Source organism: Choloepus didactylus, chromosome 5, assembly GCF_015220235.1.
Source record: "Choloepus didactylus isolate mChoDid1 chromosome 5, mChoDid1.pri, whole genome shotgun sequence".
Lineage (NCBI taxonomy): Eukaryota > Metazoa > Chordata > Mammalia > Pilosa > Megalonychidae > Choloepus > Choloepus didactylus.
In genome coordinates, this window is record NC_051311.1 from 5,715,132 (window position 1) to 5,740,564 (window position 25,433).

At 41.3% G+C, this 25,433-nt stretch overlaps 1 protein-coding gene across 1 annotated transcript in view; it reads left to right on the top strand.

Moving 5' to 3' along the window:
- MLLT10 (MLLT10 histone lysine methyltransferase DOT1L cofactor) overlaps nucleotides 1-25,433 on the top strand; it is a 290,669-nt gene that overhangs the window by 243,798 nt on the left and 21,438 nt on the right. The window contains 1 exon segment of the mRNA XM_037837708.1: nucleotides 21,858-22,036. Coding sequence (XP_037693636.1) covers nucleotides 21,858-22,036 — 179 coding nt within the window.

Sequence of the window (25,433 nt, forward strand, 5' to 3'; positions counted from 1 at the left end):
ACTCTTATACCTGATTTTAGTAGTCTGAATCTTCTGTTTTCTTAGTTATTCTACTTAGAGTTGTCACTTTTGTTGACCTTTTCAAAGTTTTATCTTGATTTCCTATTCTCTGCTTTATCTCTGCTCTAGTTTTTATTATTTCCTTCTTTCTGTTTGCTTCCAGTTTAGCTTGTTCTTCTTTTTCTAATTTCTTAAGGTGGAAGGTTAAGTTGATGAGAGATCTTCTTTTCTATTATAGGCACTTACAGCTATAAATTTCCCTCTCATAATATTCAGTATCTTATAAGTTCTTTGTCTATTAAATTATTTTTCCCCCAATATTCTCTCTTTATCATTTTTTAAATTTCTTATCTTACTCATACTCCATGAGAAAATATTTTGTATGTGCTGCATACCTATAGCTTCAGCTCTCACCTATACTCATTAGATTCCCAAATGCATGCCTCTAATTTGGACTTCCCAGCAACCTACTGAGCCTCAGCTCTTATATTCCCCTCCCATGTCTGCTTTTCTGATTGTCTTGCTTCTATCAGTGTAGCACCCAGCCACCTAAACCAGAGCTGTGTCAAGGAGTTAGTGTCTAAGTCAAGAGTTCACTGAAACTTTCCCTGGTTCTTTTTTTAGTTTTCATGTTTTTAGAAAAAGTTTTCCTGTTATTTGTCACCTTAACCCGTCTTTTCCTTTATATTTCTACTGGCTCTGCTTAGTTAAGTATTACATAATTTCTCATCTGAACTTTTTCACAGACTTCTAGCCTCATTCCATTATTCAGTCTAGTCTCTACATGCTACCAGAGTGGATGGTTGCTCTAAAATGCAAATCAGGCCATGTCACTTTCTTTCGTAAAGCCTTTCAGGATTTCTGGTAATTACAGGATAGCATTGCTACTCCTCAGGGTGACAGATGGAGTGTTTCACAGTTGGGCATTTCCCTGACTCTTCAGCTCACCTCCTTCTCTCTCCACCTCGTGTTCCGTCATTGTGAGCTGTGTGTACTTCCCTGACATGTGCTACTCTCTGTAAAATCTGTGCTTTAGACATTGGCTTGTCTCTTGTTGGTGTGGTCTTCCTTCCTTCTTTAGCTACTGAATAACTGTCTTTAAAGCTGAGCATAATTTTATGTCCTGCAGAGGTTTTTCTAACCCCTTTACATATCTGCCTAATGTCTTCCTCCCTCTCTCCATCCGTCCTTCTTAAATACTTCTGGGTTCTTTTATGTGCTATCTGATAATTTCTCCAATCCATCTCAAAATACAAATTATGCCCAATCTGATGAATTTTATATGATTGGAGGAACTTGCAAAACTTTTAAAAGTTAAAGAAATGGTATTAAAATCTTTGTCCCAACAAAGGTAAAAGAAAACAGAAAAGATAGGAGAGAGAGAAAGAGAGTAAGACAGATAATAGCATAAAAATCTTTTAGAGAATTGTGGAAACTTGTAAGGCAATTTGGAAAGGCAAAGTAGTCATTTAAGTGTTTTAAAGAACGTGATATGGAGGGTAAACTTAAATAGATGCCCATGATGCCAAAACGCCTTGCATTTCATAACATTTAGTTTTGCAGTGACTCCTTGGAACCAGCCGGCTTGACTAAGCGAATTTAGATTTCGTGATCTTACTGGAATGTAAACTTAACTTCTCTCTTTCACTTGGTCTGTGCATTCAGAATACAATAATGGCAGAATGAGTAACCCACAGACAGAGATCACAGTATAGTTTTGTAGTCTCGTTGAAAACTCACACAGCATTGTCCTGGTTTCTGGCTCCCCATTTCAGAGATGATTTTGCTCTAGTGATTACCAGATTGTTTAGTAATTTATTTGTTTACAAGTTTGTTTCTCTCACTAGACTATAAATTCATTTCGGGTAGGGATTGGGTTTTTACTCATCTTTATTCATTAGTATTTAGTTCATCATCTAATTGGCTCTCAATAAATGTTGAACGAACGAATTGTCAGTTGCTACACAGTCCTTGAATAGGTTTCCTATATTCTTGCTAATGTGCACATATTATTTGAGAATTGAACTTTGCATTAGGTAGTCTTTTTTTCTGAGTAATAACTTTTTACTTTTTAATCTCTTATTTGCTGTAGCAGTTGAATTGCTTGATTTGTTTGTTTCATTTCTCACTTTTCATATGATTTTGAAATAGTATACTAAAGTAGCTGAAGAGCTTGGCTTAATTTTCACAGCTGTATATTGCTAATTGATTTCTGTGCCCCGTTTACTATGCTTTTAAATTCCATTATAATTAGTATGTTTATGGTTTGTCATGTCCATGCTCATTAGACAAATCTTCAATTGATGGAGGAGGAAGGTAATTCCAACCATTTATTCATAGAATCTGCTGTAAGGTGAGGATCCATATGAATGCTAGTTGAATATAGAGGTGAGCCTCTCTCTCAAGAGTAGGCTCCTCAGGCATGTCCATCCAGTTAGTAGGTGGCTGGTTCTCCATTCTTCACATATGTCCCCTCTTTATTTCAGGGGAACATTTAGTGGGGTGGCAATCCAAAAAGAGAGATGAGGGATTCCCAGGCGTGTAGCAGGGCCACAGTGCATGCAGTAGGATAGAGCTGCTGGGAGAGTCACTGTTGACAGTAAGGAGGTTGAGAGCTGTTGGTCTGGATCACCTCAGATGTAATATCTTTTTAATCACAAAGACTTATTTTTCCTTCTTTGTTCCTTAGTTGGAGTATTCCTTTTTTTTTTTTTTTTTTTTTAATTAAATTCAGTTTTATTGAAATACATTCACACACCATACAATCATCCATGGTATACAATCCACTGTCCACAGTATGATAACACAGTTATGCGTTCATCACCACAATCTGTCTCTGAACATTTTCCTTACATCAGAAAGAACCAGAACAAGAATAACAAATAAAAGTGAAAAAAGAACACCCAAATCATCCCCCCATCCCATCCCATTTGTCCTTTAGTTTTTATCCCCATTTTTCTACTCATCCATGCACTAGATAAAGGGGGTATGATCCACAAGGTCTTCACAATCACACTGTGTCACCCCTTGTAATCTACATTATTATGTAATTGTCTTCAGGAGTCCAGACTGCTGGGATTAGAGGAGACAAAGGGATGTGAGGGCATGCCCCCCCCAAAATTTTAAAAACAGAAAAAAAATGGGACAGATTTAAATAATACATCGACATGCCTGAAGTAGGTCCACATTATTCAATAATTTAAGTTAATGTCATTTGTCATTTGTTAAAAGACAATATTGACGGATTGGAATAAAAAACCCAGATATGTCCTGTTTTATCTATAATGTTTACAAGAGAAAAAGGCAAACAAACCAGGAAATTACATGCTATAAATATGAATTTGTTTTTATCAGTCACATAAAGAGCTCATAGAAGTTGGTAAGCAGGTAGACATGCATGAAATCATATATACATGGCAAAAGATTGTCAATTCTTTATCACATGGCTCTTGTTTTCAAAGTGCTCAGGATCTATTTAGAAGAGTCTAATATAAATGAATACAGAATAATGTGTCAATATAAATGAATACAGAATAAAATGTTATAATAGCCAAAATTATCATCATGGTTATGTTAAAATTACAAGTATGAGAGTATTTTTTTCTTGTCTCCATGTTCTAAAATTGAATGTGGGTAGTTACTTTTATGTTTTTACTTAGAACATAGAAAACTTTCATAAAGAATGGCAACTTGTTTTAATAGCTGTCATATCTAATAAAGTTATGTTCTTCGTTTTAGTTGACACTTTTTTTTCCTTCCTAATCCTGTCTTTTAATTTCCTTAAAGTAAAGAATAAGAAAAAAAACCACATATATAATATATTTCATGTTGCTTCTCCTCCAGGCTTTTGGCCCTGACCATCCAGATTTTTGTACTTCATCTGAGCTAGGTGTTGCTAGAGAATAAAATCACACCATGTACAAATTCATGTCATTACAGATTCATAACAACCTCAGCTAACATTTAAATTTCTGGGCAGTGTTAGTGTAATGGTCTAGGAAACTCTCCTTTTTGCCATGATTTTCATATATTTTTAAATTCCCCCTACTCTTTTCCATGCCATTCCCCAATATATCAGATATCTTTGCCTCTTACTCCTGGGAAGAGACCTCTTCATTTTGTCCTGACCCAGTTGTGCAAAGCTACCTGATTTGCATCCAACCCCCACTCCCCACACCCACACACACCTGCTTGCAGAGGAAGGCCACTCCTTCACCCGTGCTCTGCGTTTCCCCCTTCCGCCTTCCCAGAGACCTCATCATGGGAGGGCTTCCTCTTCACTTCACTGTCCCTTCTGTTCTCCCATCCACATCTAAGCATGCTTGAGTATCTCTTCTCTTGAAATTATCCAAAGTCTCTGCTACTCCCACACGCCTGTCTGTGTCCATGCCTCTTAAACTGTTCTATCTCCTCTCATAAATTAAGATCTTTTTTTTTTTCTGGTAGTATATAGTTCTGTCATGATTTATCTGTTTCGGTTTGCTAATGCTGCTGGAATGCGATAATACCAGAAATGGGTTGGCTTTGTCAATGGAGTTTTATTAGGTTACAAATATACAGTTCTATGGCCATAAAAATGTCCAAATTAAGGCATCAGGAAGAAGATACCTTCTCTGAGGAAAGGCTGCTGCATCTGGGGTTCCCCTGTCAGATGGGAAGGCACATGGTTCTGGTTTCAATGATTGCCTCCAAATGTCTCTGGGCATTTCTCTCTCTGCTCTCTGGGTTTTTACTCTCTTTTATCCTCTCATAAAGGACTCCAGTGAAGGATTAAGACCTGCTTTGAATGGGCTGGGTCCCATCTCAATTGAAATAGCCTAAACAAAAGGTCCCACCCACAATAGGTCTGCCCCCACAAGAATGGATTGAAAGAACACAGTCTTTTCTGGGGTACATAACAGCTCCAAAGCAGCACACTGCATGTAATTTTATTTATTTGATTATTTATTTATATTTTTGTTCCGTTTTGAACTTCTTGAACATTTTGATTGAGAGAATTCATGTCATTTATCAATTTGGGACACGAACAGCCATTGTTTTTTAAAATTTTGCTTCCCCATTCTCTCCTGGAGAGACATATTTGGACTTTTATTGTAGCCCTTCATGACCTTTAATGTCTCTTTTATAATTTTTTTTTTTTTTTTTTGGAAATCTCTGCTATATTCTGGGTAATTTCTTTAGATCTTTTGGTTCACTAATCATCTCTTTAGTTTTGTTTACTTTAGTGTTTAACCTCACTTTTGGGCTAATAATTTTAGTGGTCATGTTTTTCAATTTTAGGAATTCTTTGTTGTCCTTTTAAAAATAGAGTTTCTTTAATAGTGTGTAGTTCTTTTCTCGTATTTAAAAATATTATTTTGAAACAATCTTGAACTCACAGAAAAGTTGCAAGTAAGTACAAGGAACTACTTCTTTTATAAACTGTGGAGAGTAAATTGCAGACATGGTGCCCCATTACCCCTGAATCCTTACTCTCCTACAAAGCCACAATATGACTATCAGATGCCCATGATTAGGCTTTTCCATTATGAATGTTTTCTTTCTCCCTTTATAATTAGGAACTACTTTCTGGAACAAATTGTTTGACTTGTGTAAAAGCATCCTGTTCCTTATCAGACTTTCAGTTTCTATTGGTTTGGAATCAGATTTGTATGCATTACAATCCATTACCTATTGTTAATCATGATATTCACATTGTTCACAGTTTAGTCACTCCAACCCCCTGTATACTGGCTCCATGTCCTTTCCACATGACCCCACTTTTCTTTGAGTTCTTCCTTTTTGGCACAGCAAATGTATTAGTGTTTGTGCTGGTTTGAAATTGCTATGGGCCCCAGAAGAGCCATGTTCTTTTAATCCAGTCTTATTGGGTGGAATCTTTTGATTGCTTGTTTCCATGGAGATGTGACTCACCCAATAGTGGGTGGGACTTGTGATGAAATTGTTTCCATGGAGGTGTAGACCCCACCTATATGTGGTGGGTCTTGATTAGTTCAGTGGAGTACTTAAGGGTGCTCAAGAGCTGACACAGATGCTGATGCTTGGAAATGCAGACAGAAGGATGTTTGGACTGCTAAGCTAAGAGATGAAGCCCAGAGTTTGCCCCAGATGCTTAGAAAGGAACACCTTGGGAGAAAGAAGCAAGGACGCATAGGAGCTGAGAGAGAGGAGCGAAGGCAGGAGCCCAGAGACATTTTGGAGAAAGCCATTTTGAAACACAGCCTGGGGGAAAGGACCAGCAGACGCCAGCCACGTGCCTTCCCACCTGATAGAGGTGTTCTGGATGCCATTGGCCATTCTTTAGTGAAGGTATTGCGGTCGGGGTTACTGCTTCTAGGGGGAGTGGCGGCCGGTAGCCGAGCCCTCAGCTCTCGGGGCTGCTTAAAGGGTACCGGCGGCGGGGGCTCTTTCCCGGAGGCGAGGGCGAGGCGGAGGACGTGGCCAGGGTCCTCGGCGAGAGGCGTGCAAGGTGTGGAGGGCGGCGATAAGGACAAAAACACTCTTCATCCAGTAGGAGTATGCGCCAAAGAGATTTATTCAGGGGTGATTACAGGTTATATAGGTTGGTAAGAAGGGCAGGGCTGGAAAGGAGGTGAAGTAGCCTTAAATGGCAATATTGAAGGGAGAGGGGCTAGGATTGGTTCTGAGAGGACGCAGGAGCCGTTGCAGCGGGCGGGGGTTGTTCTGGCCACGGTGCATGCGCGCTGGCGGTGGCAGGAGTGGCCTTGGCACCAGGGAGTGAGTGGGTAAGATAAGGTAGTGGGGAAAGGGCAGTTGGGAGAAAGGCGGTTTCCTCCGGCAAGCCTCCCCTGCCAGTGGCATTTTGGGTGAGGAAAAGGGAGCTGCCTTGACCTCGCTCCTCAGGCTCGGGGGGGCTGCAGAGGGCACTCACGCCCGTACCTACTACCCTCCCCAGGGGGTGATCAGGTCCCCTGGCCCAGGCCTGGCAAGCCGAGGTACAAGCTCAGACACCCGCAAGGTATCCTCTTGTTGATGCCTTAGTTTGGACACTTTTATCACCTTTTTTGTAACCTAATGAAGCCCCTTTGTAAAAGCCAGTCCATTTCTGGTATTTTGCATAAGGCAGCTTTAGCAAACCGGAACAGTGTTCTATTACTGCCATAACAAATTACCACAAACTTAGTATTGTAAAACTTCATGTTTATGAGCTCACAGTTCAGGAGGTCAGAAGTTTGTGTTGGGCTGTTGGTTTCTCTTCTTGGAATCTCACTATGCCAAAATCAAGGAGTGGGCCTCTCATCAGGAGGCTGTGGAAAAGAATTCAGAGGCCTGGTATTTTGCAGCTGTGTGCTGGGGTCTCCATTTCCTTACTGCCTGTCAGCTGGGAGTCCCCTTAGGTCCTAAAGGCCTACCCTAGTCCTTGAGCACACCCCTGCATTACACAGCCAGCAAAGAGGAACTCAGTCCTCCTTGTACTTAGAACCTCTGACTTCCCTTCTGCTTCCTCTCCCTTTCTTCCTCTTCCACCTCATGTCCGCTGGACTACTTTGCCTTCCTCTTCTGCTTTTAAGGGTTTGTGTGATTACATCGGGGCCACAGGATAATCCAGAATAATCTGCCCATTTCAAGGACAGATCAGTGACCTTAATTCAGTCTGCAGAGTCCCTTCACAGCAGTATGCAGATGAGTGTTTGATTGAGTACCTGGGGTGGGGATCAGGGGAATTGGGGAGGGCCTGTCTTCAGAGTTCTGCCCATCAGAATTCCAGGTACTTGTTTTTGGTTTTTTTTTTTTTTTTTGTCCTTAAAAGTGTGCATATATGTACCCACGTACACATATATAAAAATAGAGTGGTGTTCTTTTCTCATGTTTTTGATGCTTGGGTTCCTGATCATTTAATGTATTTACCTCCTAATCTTTATTATTTGCCATGTCTATTTTCTTAAGTTCTAACCTAAGGTCCTTAGATTGTTTTTTTTTTTTAATTCAATTTTATTGAGATATATATTCACACAATACAGTCATCCACAGTGTACAATCAGTTGTTCACAGTACCATTATATAGTTGTGCAATCATCACCCCAGTCAAATTTTGAACCTTTTACCAGACACAAAAAAAGATTAAGAATAAAAGTTATAGTGAAAAAGAACACCCAAAACATTCCCTACCCACACCTCTCCCTATTATTCATTTACTTTTTGTCCTCATTTTTCTATTCATCTGTCCATACACTGTATAAAGGGAGTGGTAGCCACAAAGTTTTCACAATCACACAGTCACACAGTGTAAGCTATATAGTTATACAGTCGCCTTCAAGAATAGAGGCTACTGGGTCACAGTTCAACAATTGTAGGTATTTCCTTCTAGCTATTCGAATACACTAAAAACTAAAAAGGGGTATCTATGTGGTGCATAAGAATAACCTCCAGAATGACCTCTCAACTCTTATTTGAGATCTCTCAGCCACTGAAACTTTATTTTGTTTCCTTTCTCTTTCCCCTTTTGGTCCAAGAAGCCTTTCTCAATCCCATGATGCCAGGCCAAGCTCATCTCTGCAAGTTATGTCCCACGTTGCCAGGAAGATTTACACCCCTGGGAGTCATGTCCCACGCAATGGGGAGGGCAGTGAGTTTACCTGCAAAGTTGGCTTACAGAGAGAGGTCACATCTGAGCAATAAAAGAGGTGTCTGGAGGTGGCTCTTAGGCACAATTATAAGTAGACTTAGCCTCTCCTTTGCAGTAACAAACTTGATAAGGGCAAGCCCCAAAATCAAGGTCTCGGCCTTCTAAATTGGTAGCCCCCAATGCTTGTGAGAATATCAGGAATTCCCCAGGTTGGGAAATTTAGTATTTCCCCATTTCCCCCCAGTCCCTCAAGAGGACTTTGCAAATACATCTTTATTCTCTGCCTGAATTACTCTGGGATCTATTGGGGCTTCACACTAAGCTGTACAAACCAACCAGATTTCACTCCCTATTCAAAGTTCCGTGTAATTGTGTTGTTTGAATAAACTGACCATACAAAGTTAAATTACATAGTGTGTTACAAAAAATACAGGTTTTGCACTTAATACACATCTCTTCCATTGGTCTCACACAGAAGCTGAAGTTTTAAAAACACTGTCAATATCGTCCTTTACCCTTTATCTAATTTACCTTAGTCCTAACCAAGTCCATTTTGTTCATATCTCTAATTGAAGTCTAATCTCTGTTTTTAGACTCCTTAACATTTGCTGTATGGGGTAATGCTGTTCTTCATAGCTGCTGGACTCTGGCTCTGAATCTCAGGTGTCACACAGATACCCAAAGTTCCAGAGACCAACAGAATTATACATGAAAATCTCAGCATCTCGGAAATTAGAAATAACCATTACAACTCAGAAATAGGTGTAACTGCTCTAAGAGCTTACAATCTAGGAACCTTTACAATAAGCCTTCCCCTGGTAACCTATGTCCTCAGACTCAATTCTCAGAGCTTGCACTTTATAGTTAGTGCATGTTAGTGAGGCATTATAATGTTTTTCTTTTCATTTCTGGTTTATTTCACTCAACATACTGTCCTCAATGTCCATTCATCTTACAACTTCATTCCTTCTTGTAGCAGCTCAATATTCCATTGTATGTATACACCACCGTTCACCATTCCTCTCATTAGTCGGTGTACCATTAGGCCACCTCCATCCACTGCAAATCGTGAATACTGACCTTAAACCCCACTGTACAAATGTCCATTTGTGTCCCTCTTTTCATTTCTTCCAAGTGTGTGTGTGTGTATATATATATATACCCAATAACCAAGTTGCAGGACCATATGGTAACCCCATGCTTAGCTTTCTGTGGAGCCACCACACTCCCCTCCAGATGGGCTGCACCATTCTACTTCCCCAACAGTGGTGATTAGGTATATCCCTTTCTCCACATTTTCTCCAGCACTTGTATCCCTGTTTGTTTTTTAGATGGTTTTATTCACACACCATACATTCCGTCCTAAATAGTCAGTGGTTCCCTATTTAAACACATAGTTATGCATTCACCAGCACTATCTATATAAGTTCATTTCCATTTCTTCCACAAAGAATGAGGAAGAGGCAAAGAAAGAAAATGATGACTAAAAAGCAACAAAAGAAAAAAAATTAAAATACCATTAAAAGGTCAGACAATAGCACCAACACCAAGAATCCCATACACCTCCTTTATATCCCCCTCCTATAGACATTTAGTTTTGGTATATTGCCTTTGTTACAATTAATGGAAGCATATTACAATGTTACTGTTAACTGTAGACTCTAGTTTGCATTGATTGTATTGTTCCCCAATACCGCCGCATTTTTAACACCTCACAAAGTTGACATTCATTTGTTCTCCCTCATGTGAAAACATTTTTGTATATTTAATCACACTCCTTGACCACTTTAGGTTTCACTAAGTTATACAGTCCCAGTCTTTATCTTCTGTATTTCCTTCTGTTGTCTTACATGCCCTTAACCTTCTTTCAACCGTACTCACAGTCATCTTTATTCAGTGTACTTACATTATTGTGCTACCATCACTCAGTATTGTGCTCCAAACTTCTGTCTCCTATCTCTCCTATCTGCCTATAGTGGTCCCTTTACTATTTCCTGTAGCGCAGGTATCTTGTTCACAAACTCTCATTTTCTGTTTGAGAATATTTTAAACTCTCCCTCATATTTGAAGGACAGTTTTGCCAGATATAAAATTCTTGGTTGGTGATTTTTCTCTTTCAGTGTCTTAAATACATCATACCGCTGCCTTCTCACCTCCATGGTTTCTACTCAAATCTGCACATAGTCCTATCAAGCTTCCCTTGTATGTGATGGATCGCTTTTCTCTTGCTGCTTTCAGAATTCTCTCTTTGACTTTGACATTTGATAATCTGATTATTAAGTGTCTTGTGGTAGGTCTATTCGGATCTTTTCTGTTTGGGGTATGCTGCGCTTTTGGATCTGCAATTTTGGGTCTTTCATAAGAGATGGAAATTTTCTGTGATTATTTCCTCTGTTATTCTTTCTGCCTCTTTTCCCTTCTCTTCTCCTTCTCGGACACACATGACATGTACATTTATGTGCTTCGTGTTGTCATTCAGTTCCCTGAGACCCTACTCATATTTTTCCATTCTTTTCTCTATCTGTTCTTTTGTGTGTAGGATTTCAGATGTCCTTTCCTCCAGTTCGTGAATCTTTTCTTCTGCCTCTTCAAATCTGCTGTTGTATGCCTCCATTGTGTTTTTCATCTCGTGTATTGTGCTTTCATTCCCATAAAGTTTGGCCAATTGTTTTTTCAAACTTTCAGATTCTTCCTGTGTTCGCCCAATATCTTCTTTATATCTATCATCTCTTTTGCCTTATCTTCCCTCAACTCATTGATTCGATTTTTGAATTGATTTAGGAGATTTGTTAGATTAATAATTAGTTGTTTCAATTCCTGTATCTCATTAAGTGTAGGTTTGTTCCTTTGACTGGGCCATATCTTCATTTTCCCTAACGTGGCTTGTGATTTATTGTTGTTTAGGTGTCTCGTTTCCTTGATTTCCCCAATCAGATTTTCTCAGACCAGATATGGCCAGGTCTCAGGAGGAAGATGTAATCAGTATCAAGTTTCCCCGAGGAGCAGGTTGTCAGACTTCCCTGCAAGGTCTCTCAAGTCGGTGTTTTTCCTATCCTGTACAGGAGGTGGTGCTTGTCAGCCCACAGCTCCCCATTGGTGTAAAGAGGTGTGGTCCCTTTAATTCTCAGTGGACCCTGTCCTGGCCAGGGACCGAGGGTGTCAGAAGCCAAGCTTAAGTTGTTTGTGGTTCCTCTCCCCCCACCCCTCCACCCCTGCCAGGCCCTGGCATCTTAGTTCTCTGGGGGAGGGCAGCTACTTGAGCTGGGCCCTGTCCCCATGTTCTTAGGAAAGATATACCTTCAGGGAGTTCTCTTCTACACTTGAATTCCTCCTCTGTCTCTCTGACTCTTAACTCCACCCTTGCTTGGGTCATCACTGACAAATGAAAATGCCTGAGGCTTTCTCTGTTGAGCTGTTTAGAATGAGGGGGGAAAAAAAAAGGAAGAAAGATGTTCCCTTTTCAGAACCAGTTCCCTGTCCCCGAGTTTCACCTGTCAATCGGAGTTGGTACCCTGTGCCTCTTTTCTTAGGACACAGCCGTTTTCCAATATTCTGAGCTCAGCTATCTCCAAAAGCCTCTTTATTTATTTATGTTTTTGTTTGTTTGTTTGTTTGTTTCTGTCAGTCCTGCCTCTTCTCTGCTAGGAGGGACCTCTTGTGTTTTTTTTTTCCTGTTTGCTCCAGGTTTATCTGTGCTTGTAGCTTGTATTCAGTTATACAGATTTGTTAATGAAAACCACAGTTGGAGCTTGATTGAGTTACTTTCCCTGGCTCCAGGTAGAAGCCTTCTTTTTTCCAGAGGGAAGTGTTTCAGCTCAGTCTGCTGTGCCAGTGGGGGAGGGGTGCCGGTTCTGCAGTTTGGGGAGCTCTACTTACAGTTCTATGCTGCAGTCTCAGCCGTTGCATCTGTTCCAGGCTGGTGTACGATGCATGTCCAGTCATGGTTTTCCCCCAACAGTTGTTCCAGACTATAGTTGTTCCTGGCTGTTTACTAGTTGCTCTAGAGGACTAACTAAATTCCACCCCTCTCTATGGGAAGGTCTAATTTTAAAGTTTGTGTCTACTGAAACTTGATCCTGGGGATTGCTTCTTTCTGTGTTTTCTCATTTTGGATTTTGAACTCATTTTACAACCTGGGCTGAGGATGTGTCCCTTCAGAGAGGTCTTAAGTTTGCTTCTGCTATGTACCCAAGTGATATCACCACCTGACCTCCTCTCGTGTTAGTTTAACATTTGGGATTTACCAGGCACATAGTATAAATTCACACCCAACACCTATTTAAAGGAAAGTCTGCAAATTCTCACCACAGACTTTTTTATCCCCTATCTAAAGCTCAGATCAAATCAGACAAGTTTTTTTATTTTCTCTCTATGTCATGGGGTTTTTGGTGGGGAGGGGGCTTGGGAGTGGGGCGAATAATTGTGGGGAGGATGGTCTACCTTCCCATGAGTTGTAGCCCTTTGAAGGTCTCGGCTCTAGTATGAGGGTCGCGTGGGTTCACTTTCTGTCCATGAGACACCCACAGTCTCGTTTTCTTTAATTGTGGGCATTAAAGACCAAGTTGCCAGGTGAACAAGAAGGGCAGGCTCCTTTAGGGCAGCCTGTGCAAGCTTCAGTTTTTAAGTTTCTTCTTCATTTTGACCCCTAGGGATTTCTCTTCCTGTGTTGTGGGCTCAGCTGTTTGTTTTTATGGAATTTTGATTAGGCAGGTATCTTAGTTTGCCAGCACTGCTATCACAGAGTACCACAGACTAGTTGGCTTAAACAACGGGAATTTATTGTCTCATGGTTTTGGAGGCTACAGGTCCGCCTTGCTGTGCTTTTCCTGAAGTCTGCCGTTCTGGGGGTGGCTTGCCGGCTATCCCTTACTCAGTGTCTCCCTCCCCGTCTGTCTCCTGTCCCCTACTTCCCTTCTTATAAGGACCCTCCCCCCCCTCCGGCCGTATTGAATTCAGGCTGATCACATCAAAGTCCTTTTTCAGATCCACAGAACTGGGGGTTGAGAATTGAACACGTCTTTGTAGAGGATGTGATTCAGTCCATAACAGGAGGGTTTTTAGTTGCCATCAACAGAAATTTTGCATTGCTTTTCCAAGCGATCTATACTGACGTCTGCAACTGTTATACTCAGCTTTCACCTAGGCAAGTCCAGTGGGTGTTTTTCAGTTTTCCTCTTAGATGATCTCTTAGCATATTTGTTATTGTTGAGGACTTCCTCCTACTGAAAATGCCATTTTTAAAAAAAGTTATTTTTGTTTTTTGTAACATTATACTTGGTTGTTTTTCCAGCCTCTTTGGCCATTTCCTTTTGGTCTTCTCATGCTCTGCTTTAATGCTGATGTAATGTTGGAATTCCTTGGGGCTCAGTCCCTGAGCCTCTGCTTTTTTCTCCATAATTCCTGCCCAGTTTAAGCTACTTAAAATACTTGGTTTAAAATATTGCAATAGCCACTTAAGTGATCTCCCTGACCCCACTCTTCCATAATCTTTCAGGGCACTGCAGCAATGCAGCCAAACACTTACTTATTCATTCATTCATTCATTCATTCATTCAAAATGACCTTTTAAAGATATTCTCCTAGTTAAAACTCTTTAATGGCTTTCCATTAAGATGGAATTTAAAAATCCTTAATGGTTTGCAAGGCTTAGCTTCAACTTTGAGCATCTTATTTCTTTGTTTATTGGACCATTTTGCCTGTATCAGGCTTCTTTGTATGTAAGCCATAGTAATGGATTCTGTTCAATTTAAGCAAAAAAAAAAAAAAGAATTTATTGGATATGTATGGTTATTTGAGCCAATGCACTCCTAATTTTACTTGCGTTATTATACTACAATCAGTTCTGACCATTTTCCGCCCTTGTGAGTATCCATTCAAGATTTAAAACCCCAGGAGGGACGGTCTAATTGTCCAGGCTTAGGTCACCTGACCACCCCTCAACCATGACTATATGAAGTGGGGAAAGGGGCACTTCCCTAACGGAAAAACAGGGTGCTCTTTGGAAAAGAAAGGGGGACAAATTCTGGGCATGTAAAAACAACAGAAATAGTCTATCACTTCCTCTCAGTGGCCTTCCTTGGACTGCTAATCTCAGATAAGTTACCCCCCTTATTCTGTGCCAGCACCTCCTACTTTTCTCAGTCTGGGTGACTGTGGCTTCTCGTCTGTTTTTCTTTAAGCTCCAGGAATGCAAGGATGGCGTCTGTTTCTTGTGGTAGTGCCCTGAGCACCTAGCATGGTGTTTGGGCAAAATGGGCATGTAAATATTTGTAAAATGAAATCAAAAGTGCAGCATCCAGTTGATTGAGCCAATAAAATAGTGTTATACATTTAAAAAGATTTATAATGAAAAAGGAAAACATGTAAGTTCAGTGAGAAAAGGATTAAAAATTCTATATTGAGTTTATGTATAGTCATCTTTGGAAAGCCAAACAAACCCATAAACTGTATACCCTAATATTTCGAAGTACAGCAGAGTATCAACCTGTCAACTGTTTGTGGATTTTTTTTCCTACTTTTCCATATATTTCAGATTTTTAATAAATGAATGTGTGTTATTTTTATAAAGTCAAAAGAAGCAATGCACATCAATTAAAATTGTCCATCTGTATAAAAATAGAGCAACTTGCAAAAAGGCTAAGGCTAGCTTAAAGAGATTTGGTTACACCTGTGACCCATCACGATGGCCAAGAGAACAGTCTCAGCAAAGAGAGCTTTCACTTAAATCTTATTTTGCTCTGAGTGAAGAATATTTTCACCACATATAGACACATTTCACAATTTAGAAAAGGAGTGCCAAAGATAAAGAACGTTCTAAGCGTTTATTTATTAGTCTCCAAAGTTAAGGGACATTATCAGTGGAAGCTTTCTATTACTGTATACATTATCCTATCTAATTCTTTTAATGTTAATAGATATTATGCCTCTTTTATAATTAATAATATGGCTACTGTTTATGAAACGTTTGCTCTGTAGTAGACAGTGTGCTAGTAATATTAGTATATGCTTTACGTAGGTTGGCTAATCCTTCCACCAGCCCCATGAAATCATTGGCACCACCCTCAGTTTATAGAGTAGGCCTCAGCATTCAGAGAGATTATTTGCATGAGGTGAGGGAACAGAATTTGGACTCTTAACTGCTTTCACACCTTGTTAACCTCTAGAAAAGAATATTCAGTTTCTTGGACTGTGGAGTAGGGATAGCTTATCAGGCTTAACTGTTTTGTTGGTTAAATATCCCTCACACTCCCAACCATTTGCTCTCATTCCTGGCTGAACCAGCAGTTGCAGGTGGTACTGATTTGGCCTCCTGGCCAGGTTGGAACTCGGGTTGGTGAGCACCACTGTTTCTATCTTGCATGTCCATTTTATATAATTGCATCGGGCACACTGATTAGAATTACACTATGTTCCTGACTCCACTTTAGTCTGGCTTCGGCTCTCACTATCCTGTTCTTCCTGAGCATCTGTCTCCATGTTTCCAAATCTAGTGGGCACACCCAGTCTGTGTTTGACTCGACTTCTTGGCAGTTTTAATGTAGTTGATGCTCCCCCTTTCTTCATGTTCTGTTTTTCTTGGCTTTCAGTGGGACCAGTTTCATGACTTCCTTTTTTACATCACTGGTCTCTTTGCAGTTTTCTTACAGGAATTCCTCCTCCACTAAAGATCCTTGAAAAGTCCTCAGGACTTAATCCTAAGCTGGCTTTTGCTCTCTTTAGAAACAAAACTCCACTCCTCCTGGTCCAGTTTTAACTACTGGAGTAAATGGCTCCCCTATTCACTAACCAGAAACCAGGGACTTCATAATACTTTTCTCTCCCTACTTACCAAATCTGATTTGTCCTCAGGTCTAACTGATTCCAACTCTGAGATGCACTCCAGGTTGATATCACCATCACCTTCGCCTTCTGAGTGCGTTCTCTTCACTCCACCTCCTTTCAGTTCATTTGCAGTGTAGCATTGGAGGGATGCTCTTTTTAAGAATGAGCTCTTTAGCTTTGGTGTCTTCCCGTTGATTTCTGTGCAGATTCTAAGCACCTTTGTGTACTTAACGAGGGCCTGCGGGTCACTCCAGCCTCTCTTCTCCCATGCTGTCCGCTGTGCTTTTAGCTGTATTAACTGTTTTCTTTGGCTAGACTGTTTTGCCCAGTTAATGCCTACCTAACCTTTGTACCTTGGCTTAAATGTCATTTCTTCAGGGCTATCTTTGTTGCTTCCTGATTTTTTACTTCACTCCCATCTTAGCGCTTAGTGCAGTTTATATCCATGTTTGCTGCCATCATGTGATGGCAGATCCCTGGGGAGCTGGGTGTCTTGTTCCCTGCTTTGCCGTCAGCTCCCAGCACAGTGCCTGTCACCTCAGAGACACTCAGTAAATATTTGATAAATGAATGACCGAATGAATGAATGAGTCAATATACCATTGCCACCCTCTGTATCATTCTGTATCTTTGTTTCCACTTTCTATACTGAACAGATGCATTTCAGAGTGTTTTCTTAGAGCTTGGGGCCTTGCAGGATTCAGTTCTATTTAATTCAATGAATGCCACCTTGATTGGGTTAAAATGGCAGTTGACTTCTAAAAGATGGAAGTGGAGTGACGTTAAATAGAAAGCAGGTACAGAACAATCTGAGGAGGATTATTTGCCTTGTGAAGGAAGATCTGAGGTCTTAGTAAACTGCTGATGCTGTGCTGACCTCACGTAAGGTGTGAGGGGGAATCAGTGATACTCATTTCAAAAAGGTTTTAGAACTTTATGCTTTCCTGCCTTCGTAGGAAAGGAAAATTTTGATTTTTCTTTTATAATAGTAGCCTGAGCAGAAACTGGACAGTTTCAAAGTGTGATCTCTGGAGTGCACACTTAGCTGTGCCATTTCACATTTAAACACATGCTAATGTAATGTAAGCAATCGAAGGTCCTCGGTCACCACAGCTTTGCTTCCTGGCAGGGTGCTCTCCTATGTCTTGTGCACTGGGGATAGTGGAGGGCCTGGGGGTAGCACTGCTCTTTCCTGACTGGAGCACTGATGCCACCAGGTATCTTTACAGAAAAATCATGGCGAAGGTAGAGTGCCCACCCCCACCCCTGTTGTCTCTTCTTATTAATGCCTTGGGTCAGTGTGGCACCTTTGTTATAAGTGTTGGAACAGCATTATTGTGATTATACTATTAACTATAGTCCATAGTTTATATTAGGGTTCACTGTGTTGTACAGTTCTGTGGTTTTTAAAATTTTTTTTCTGGTAACATATATTCAAATGAAAATTTCCCATTCTTATCCACTTTCAAATATACGGTTCAGTGGTGTTCATTACATTCACCAAGTCAGGCCTCCGTCACCACCATCCATTGCCAAACCTTTTCCCTCTCCCCACACAGAAACCCCACACCCCAAGCATTAACTTACTGCCCCTGCCCCACAGGTACTCTAGTGTCTGACTTTATGAATTTGCATATTCTAACTTAAGTGAGGTCATACAATATCTGTCCTTTTGTTTCTGGCTTATTTCCTTCAGCATGATGTCCTCAAGGTTTATCCATATTGTATCCAGTAGTCCAAAGCTTGTTCCGTTCCCACTGTGTGCCCTGCCTCCATCTTTAGAAGGTGGCGATTCTGTGCATGGTTTCCTGTGTGTGGTGTGTGGAGCTTTTTCCCCATCGAAATAGTGGGGCCGTCAGCATTTACCTTTAAGTTACTTTGAGAAAGCTGAGTTCATGGACTTCTGTCTGGGCTCCTTCTGCCCAGTCCACTTCTTTCTCGGAACTTGAAGAGCCCGTTGTTCCCTAGGTGCCTCTTAGGGAACCTGGCATTTCTCCCTCATGTCCTAGTCAGTTCTCAGAACGACCTGGCTCTGCTGTGAGACGGTGAGCTCTTGAAAGCCAGGATTCTTTACTGTTCTTTGCTGTCTTCCGTGTGTGTTTGTTGAATGAACTATGGAAGAAACAACTTTCAAAAGTATACATTTTTTTTTCTCAACTATTTGCCTGTCCTTTGGAATGTAAGGTTTATAAATATTTACTTCACTAACAAGTTTTCTGTTATCTGTCTTTCGCAGCCAAGTTTCTTAAAAAAGAGTTATCTTGCCAAGATTTATTGCCATATTTAGCAACTCTTTTTTTCTGGCCTTCTCTTAAATGACCTATTAGAATCATTTGACCTTTTCTTTTGAAATTCTCTCAGTGATTTCTAAAATCCTCTCTCTTGGTTTTCTTATTTTGTCCTTTGTGGTCTAATTTTCTTGGCCTCCCCTTAAATGGCAGTATTCCTAGGATTCTCTCTGTGGTCCTCTCTCAATTATGCTGAGAATTTCCCCTGGGTGATCTCGTTTTCCTCCCCTGGCTTGGACCAGCTTCCATATCAGGATTTACTTGTACATGAGATCCTCACAGGGGCCAGTAGGGAATCTGGGTGGCTGATGAGGAGATCACATGAGGAGGCCTGATGGGGTTAATCCACTCCTGTGGATCAAAGATCAGTGTCTTGTGCCAAGCCCCAGCAGATCGTTGCTGTTTCAGAATGCGGAATCCAGTGTTGACAGATCTTTGTGTTTCAAGAGAAGTTAGGCATCTAGACTTTTTAATGTAAAATTTCCAAATTTCTAAATATGAGCAGCTAGTTAAAATTTTCAACCACAGTGCCTGCCAACAGAAAAAGCCTTTTAGAGTTTGCAACTTCAGCTCCTCTGTTTTATGTGCTTCTGGCTGCTAGGCTTGTATCTCCTGATACGACTTTTCTGCTGAGCTTCAGGTTCACCCCATTATGTTCTAGACTGTGTAGGAGCTCTGTGTCCCACAGGGGAGCCTCAAGTCCCTGCCAGGGAACCTGAACCTCCAGCTTGTTTAGTAAGTGGTTTTAGTTATAGAATCAGCTATGAATTTGAGTCCTGGATTCACCACCTAGTAGGTCACCAAGGAAGTTACTTCATTTCCTTAAACTTCTGTTTGTTCCAGTGTGTAAAATGGGAGTACTGCCTACATCAGTGGTCTGTCCTGCCAGCATGGTGTCCTGTACATGGTGATGAGACACTGGCTGTGCACAGCTGCTGTTCTTGCATCAGTGAATGCTACCCTCACCCCCACCCCCATGTGCTGAGGGGTCATTCTTGACTCTACCTTTTATTGCTTTTATTCTTCAGATCTAATTAGTCACCAATTCCTGTCAAAGGTGCCTTTGTAGCGTCTCTTTACTACTTTCACCTTGGTTTAATCCCTTGCTTTTTGCTCATAGGTATTAATGCAGCAGCTTCTTAACATCTCTCCTGACCTCAATTTAAAGCCCCCCTGTCCAGTCTGGCCTCTGCTGGCTGCCAGGGCTCTGTTTTACTTAAACACTGATCTGACTACCCCAAGCTTCTGCTTGAAGTCCTTCCGTGGCTCCTCATTGTCCTTAAACTTTTAGCATGTGGTGGTGGTCTGGATATTGTCCCTGCTTACTCTGCAGTCTCATTCTTCATCCCCTCCCACTTATGTTCTAAGCATACGCTGTACCGCAGGTGCTTGTACGTTCTCAGGAATTTGCCGAGCTCTCGGGTGAAGTGTCTTCCCAAACCACCTTCGCCTCTGCTCTTCACTCCTCCAGGACTCACCTTTAAAGGCGCCGCCGCCTCCAGTGAGTTTCTTGCCCCTCCTTTCCCGCCCTCTCCGTCTGGGTTAGATGGCCTTTTCCCTGCGCTCTGATGCGACCTGAGAATGTCTCTGTCAGAGCCTACTCACGGCCATTTGTAATTGTCTCTTCCCACTAAGCTTCTTGAAGACCAAGACCACATATCTTGAATGTCTTTACATCTCCAGAGCTTAGAATACTGTCCTGGCAAACAGTGAGCTCTTAGATGTGGAATGAACACATTTGTTGAATGAATAAATTATCTCTTTTCTGTGAAATTGTAGATAGAAAATGAATATGGAAGCCTTAATTATAGTTTAAGGCCTTTGAAAATGTCACCATTCTTTTATCCCCCTCTTCTTATTTAATTTTAAGTAATATTTATATTCCTCAGAACAGAGTAGTTTGTAGTATTGGTATAAATTGTAATTGTTGTCTTCTAGGGCTCTAGTTTCTCAACTTTTTTTTTTTTTTGGCTTGCAGCCTCCTTAGGGTCTCTTGCTTGCTTTCTTCCTGCTACAGTGCCAGGTTCTCAGGATCTTATCACTGTCACCCTCCCAAGGGCTGTGGTGTGGAGCCTGATAGCCCAGATGAGCTCATCATGAGGGAGGGGGTGTGGGTGGGGGGGCATGTGCACTGTAGGCTGTAGGAGGCGGGGATTCGGGCTCCCCGGGCTCTCTCTGCTAGAGGCAGGAGCACTAGTGCCTGCAGGTGTTATCAGATGGCCCCTTGGGGGAGAAATCACCCCAGGTGAGAGTCCTGGCTTAGAGTGGCTCTTTATCCTCCTTATCAGCACATAAGCATGATCTCCTATCTCTATAAACAAGCAAAACCCCATTTTCCAGTAACTCCTTGTTGCCCTTAACTTTTCATCTCCTTCCTCTTTCCATCTACCTCTCTAGAATGCCTAGCTTCTGCTTCATCATTTCTTCTGGCTTCTTCCCCATGGTGCCACTGAACACACTTCCACCCAGCCTCCCACCCTCCTGGGCATCTCCTGTGTTCCCGAAGTGGACCATGCCGCCACTTGGTGGCCCGGGTTGTCGCCACTCTCCCTCCTCCTGCACCCCGTTCCCGCACCCCACCCGCTGGCTCTGGAGCCCCTTCCTCAGCACGTCCACCTTGTTCTCAGCCCCTCCATTGGCCTGTACCTCAAGTCCAGCCGTGCCCCACTTCAGTTTCACACTGGGGGTGGCCCTTCTAAGCCAGATCTCTCCCCCCTCGAACCCCCTGAATCATGATTTTGGGAGCCCTAGAATCTGCATTTTGAAAAGCTTCCCAGGTGATTTTTTATGCAACTCTAATTGTTTCATTCTCCTGTTTAAGAAACATTTCATTGCTCTTACAAACTCCTGTGACCCTCCATACTATCTTTTACAAAGCTCTTTCTGATATGGTCCCTGTCTGTTAACAAAGGCACTTTTGTTGTGTTAAAAAGACATGGATCCCTTTAAGACCAGTGCTTTATGGAAGTCAGTTTATTCATTTACTTACTGGAGGTTTGTTTTTTTTTTAATTTTTTTACTACCACCAACAAAATTCATAATTGGTTGAGGGGGAGGATCTAGGAATAAATGTGGTTATTTAAACTCATTCATTAATATGTGCCTATGACAAATTTGACTACTAGTTATAAAATATTTAAATAAATGTGTTTTTCTTGCAGGTATTTATAACAGCAGTGATGTAGCAGTGTCATTTCCAAATGTCATATCTGGCTCAGGATCTAGCACTCCTGTCTCCAGTTCTCATTTACCTCAGCAGCCTCCTAGCCACTTGCAACAAGTGGGAGCCCTTTCTCCTTCGGCCACACCATCTGCAGCCACTCCTGTTGCTACCACTCAGGTAAATCATTAAGACGATATGAAGGAATGTGACGAGATGGGTCTCCTCATCTTTATTTGTTAAAGTAAGTTTTGGAGGAGAGGCAAATGACATAGGGTGTCCTGTAGGAATTTATGAAATATCTCTGTTTGCATTGATAGAAGTGATAGACATTTTTACAGGACACTGATCCTTGTGAGAGAGGACATATGAGTGTGTGGGCATCATTGGATTCTTTTCAATCTGGGTGTCTAATTTTGTTCTAATAATGTGAAATATTAATGTGGGGAGGCTTTTATTATAATCTTTCTTGAAAAAGGACTCTCCAAGTATGAGTGAATTTTGAACTTATGGTTTTAAAAATTTCTTTTATAATATAAAAAAATTACACAAATAATATACAAATATCTGCTGTTTAGATTTTTAAAAATCAACACAGAAGAATATCAGATAAAATGGGAGTAACCTTGTCTTAGCTTGCCAGGGTTGCTACGACAAAGTACACGGACTAGCTACTCAAATAACAGGAATTTTTCGGCCCCAGTTTTAGTTGTGGAGGCTGCAAGTCCGAATCAAGGTGTCGCAGTGCTGTGGCTTCTCTGAAGTCTGTGGCATCCTGGGAGTAGTGGGGTGGGGAGGCTTGTGGCCAGCCGTGCTCTCCCTGTCTGTCTTTCCATCTGCCTCTTCCTCACGCTTACTCCCCTGCTGCTAAGGGCCCCCGTCAGGTGGGAGTGAGGTCCACCCTGACTCAACCGGGCCTCTCGTAGCTCCTGTGTACAAATGAGTTCACACTGCAGGCCCAGGCTCAGGACTCAAAACGTGTCCTTGTGGGGGATGGGGCTCCTTCCGCAACACCCCTTTTATGCACTACACTGTTTTCCCCGTCGTCCGGGAGACCAAATGTTCATAAATATTTTAAAAATTGTTGAATGTTGATTTCGAAGTTGTTGGCCCATTTCTCTCACTTCAGATATGTAACTTGATTGGTGAACTAGTCTATAGGAATGCCTTACAAGAAAGAATCAAATAAAAAAAATTCTAATCTTGAGTTTTATAAACAGGACAATTAGTGGGCAAAACTGTACGCACACATGCTCTCCCCTTTCCTCAAAGGTAATAATTTAAGATTCCAAAGGTATGTGTTATTGATTTAGTTGGATCTCTTTATAATTTTATTTATTTTCTTGAAAGCTTTAGTAGTAAGGCTCTAGAAGTTTCAAGAAAATGCTTATAAAAGTGACAAAATGTCTAATTTCATGGTTATTTTCAGGCTTAAAGCAAGCATACGCCTTTTCAGGATGTTCTGTGCGCTGTCCATAAGGCAGAGCATTAGGGGATATTTAAGGTGTGTGGTGGCATAGCGCAAGCCCTGGTCATTGTGGCTGTCAGGTAGTAGAACCACCGGCAGACGCGTCAGCACAGAAGGCCAGTGGCGTGATTAGGAGGCTCTGCTTTGAAAATGAAGTTGAGTACTTGGTGAACCTCTCCCTCTGACTGAGGGTGTTTTGTTAGCCTGTTTCTTTGGAAAAGTGGGGTCTAGGGGTTGAGAGGCTGAAAGGATAAATGGGAGAATGGCTTTTAAAATAGTTGCTTCTTTCAGTAAGTGTACCCATGTGCTGCTGATAGCTTTATATCCTTGGACAAAGTCTCACAGGAACATTTTCAACATGCATTTTTCTTTTCTTTCTTTATAAAGTCTTTTTAATTACTCTGATTAATTGCAGACTGAACTAAGCAAAAGTCTCATTTCTTCTCATTCATTATGTTTGTGGGTTTGGGGTTTGGCATTAGGGAGGTGGATGGGGGAATTGGGGTGAAGAGAAGTTTACAGCCAAAGGGAACTTTCCACTCAACATGTAACTCAGCTGAAGAATAAAGAAATCATAGTTGTGCATACCCCAGGATTCAGTCCAGTTCAAGTCTTTGCTATGTATCCCCTTTGCGTGTTTCGGTCAGGTGGTGTCTCATAAGCCCGAGCCCTGGCGAGACCCCACGGCTGCTGCTTCCTCTTGGCAGCGTGCAGCAATAGGAGTGGTGTCGGCTGGGAGAGGTGGGGGGTTTTAGGCAGTGTGCTTGGGAAGGATACAAAAAACTGAGATGAAACTCAATGTTTAGGCGGGACTCTTAGAATTGGGCTGTTGGTATATAGATCTTTTTAGAATGGCAAGATCTATATCGTCATTTATAGATCTTGTCAGAACAACTTTCATAGATGTTATGTTTGTTTTCCAGCCAGACAGTCCACTGTGCTCAGATAATCACAGCCTGGTCTTTTATTTAGGGTGCCTTTATAGGTGGTTAATTTAAAATGAAGAGAGCAATGCTGTAAGATAAATAGGTAAACTAAAATACCAGTATCTGAAGTGTTATTCTAGAAGTCTTGCCATAGTTAATAAAACCATCACACCAGTAAACATTTTAAAAAATATTAATCAGAGAAAAAGTGCTAAATTTGAATAATTTTAGTCACTTGCTTGTGCCAGCTGCATAAAAACCCAGAGGTCATTCTCGATCTTTCTGGCCTTGCTTGCAAGCAAGTCAGGCAGGCCCTTGTTGGTTTGTTTGCTCTCTTCCGAATCGCTCTTTGGAGAGGGGTCAGGGAGGTGAGCTAGGGAAGGGCTAAGAGGCACTAACAACTAGGAGGCTCTTGCAAAGCTGGGAGGGGAGTATCCGAGGCCCAAGTTGGAAAAATCAAAAGGAATGTCAGACCTCTTGAAAACCTGATCACGCAATGTTATATTCTTTCGTGTTAAATCCTTTTGTTATCTTTGATATACCTTACTACGTATTAGCAGAGTCTGCAGTGCACAGAAGGGAGGTACAGTGACAGTACACTGACCTTGCTGGGAGCTGGAGCTGCTGTCCCCGGAATGTCTGCGGCCAACAGAGGGACAGGCTAGTCTGCACAGGTGCACCCTGCAGTTTCCACGTGGCCTCCCAAATCCCACTGTGTTCCCCAGCGCTAGGTTCACTACGTTTGGCCTTAAAGAGGATACAAATGCAAGCACTTTTGTTTGAAGGATGATTTCTTTAATTGAAGAATTGAAGACCGAATTTACGTAATGAAATGTAATTACATTTTCATATCTTGCATTTGTGGTTTTGCTTTTGGATACACCCTTGGTGTAGGTAACAATGGTTACTTGTCTAACCAGTGTTATTGTTACAAGAAGGGATATAGGTTTAACAGCAAATCAAATAAAGGAACTTCCAAGGTTTGTTTGTGTGATACTTAGTAAACACAGGTTTGTTTTTTGTTTTTTGTTTTTTTTTTAAATAAATGTATTTTTAAGGTAATAATTTAGTAACTAGGTTTTTGCAGATTCCTGTGACTTTCACTTCAATCAGCTTGGAATATTTTGTTTTTCAGTAGGGTAACTTTGATGTGTGGGGGTGGGGGAGGTGTTCTTGATTTCAG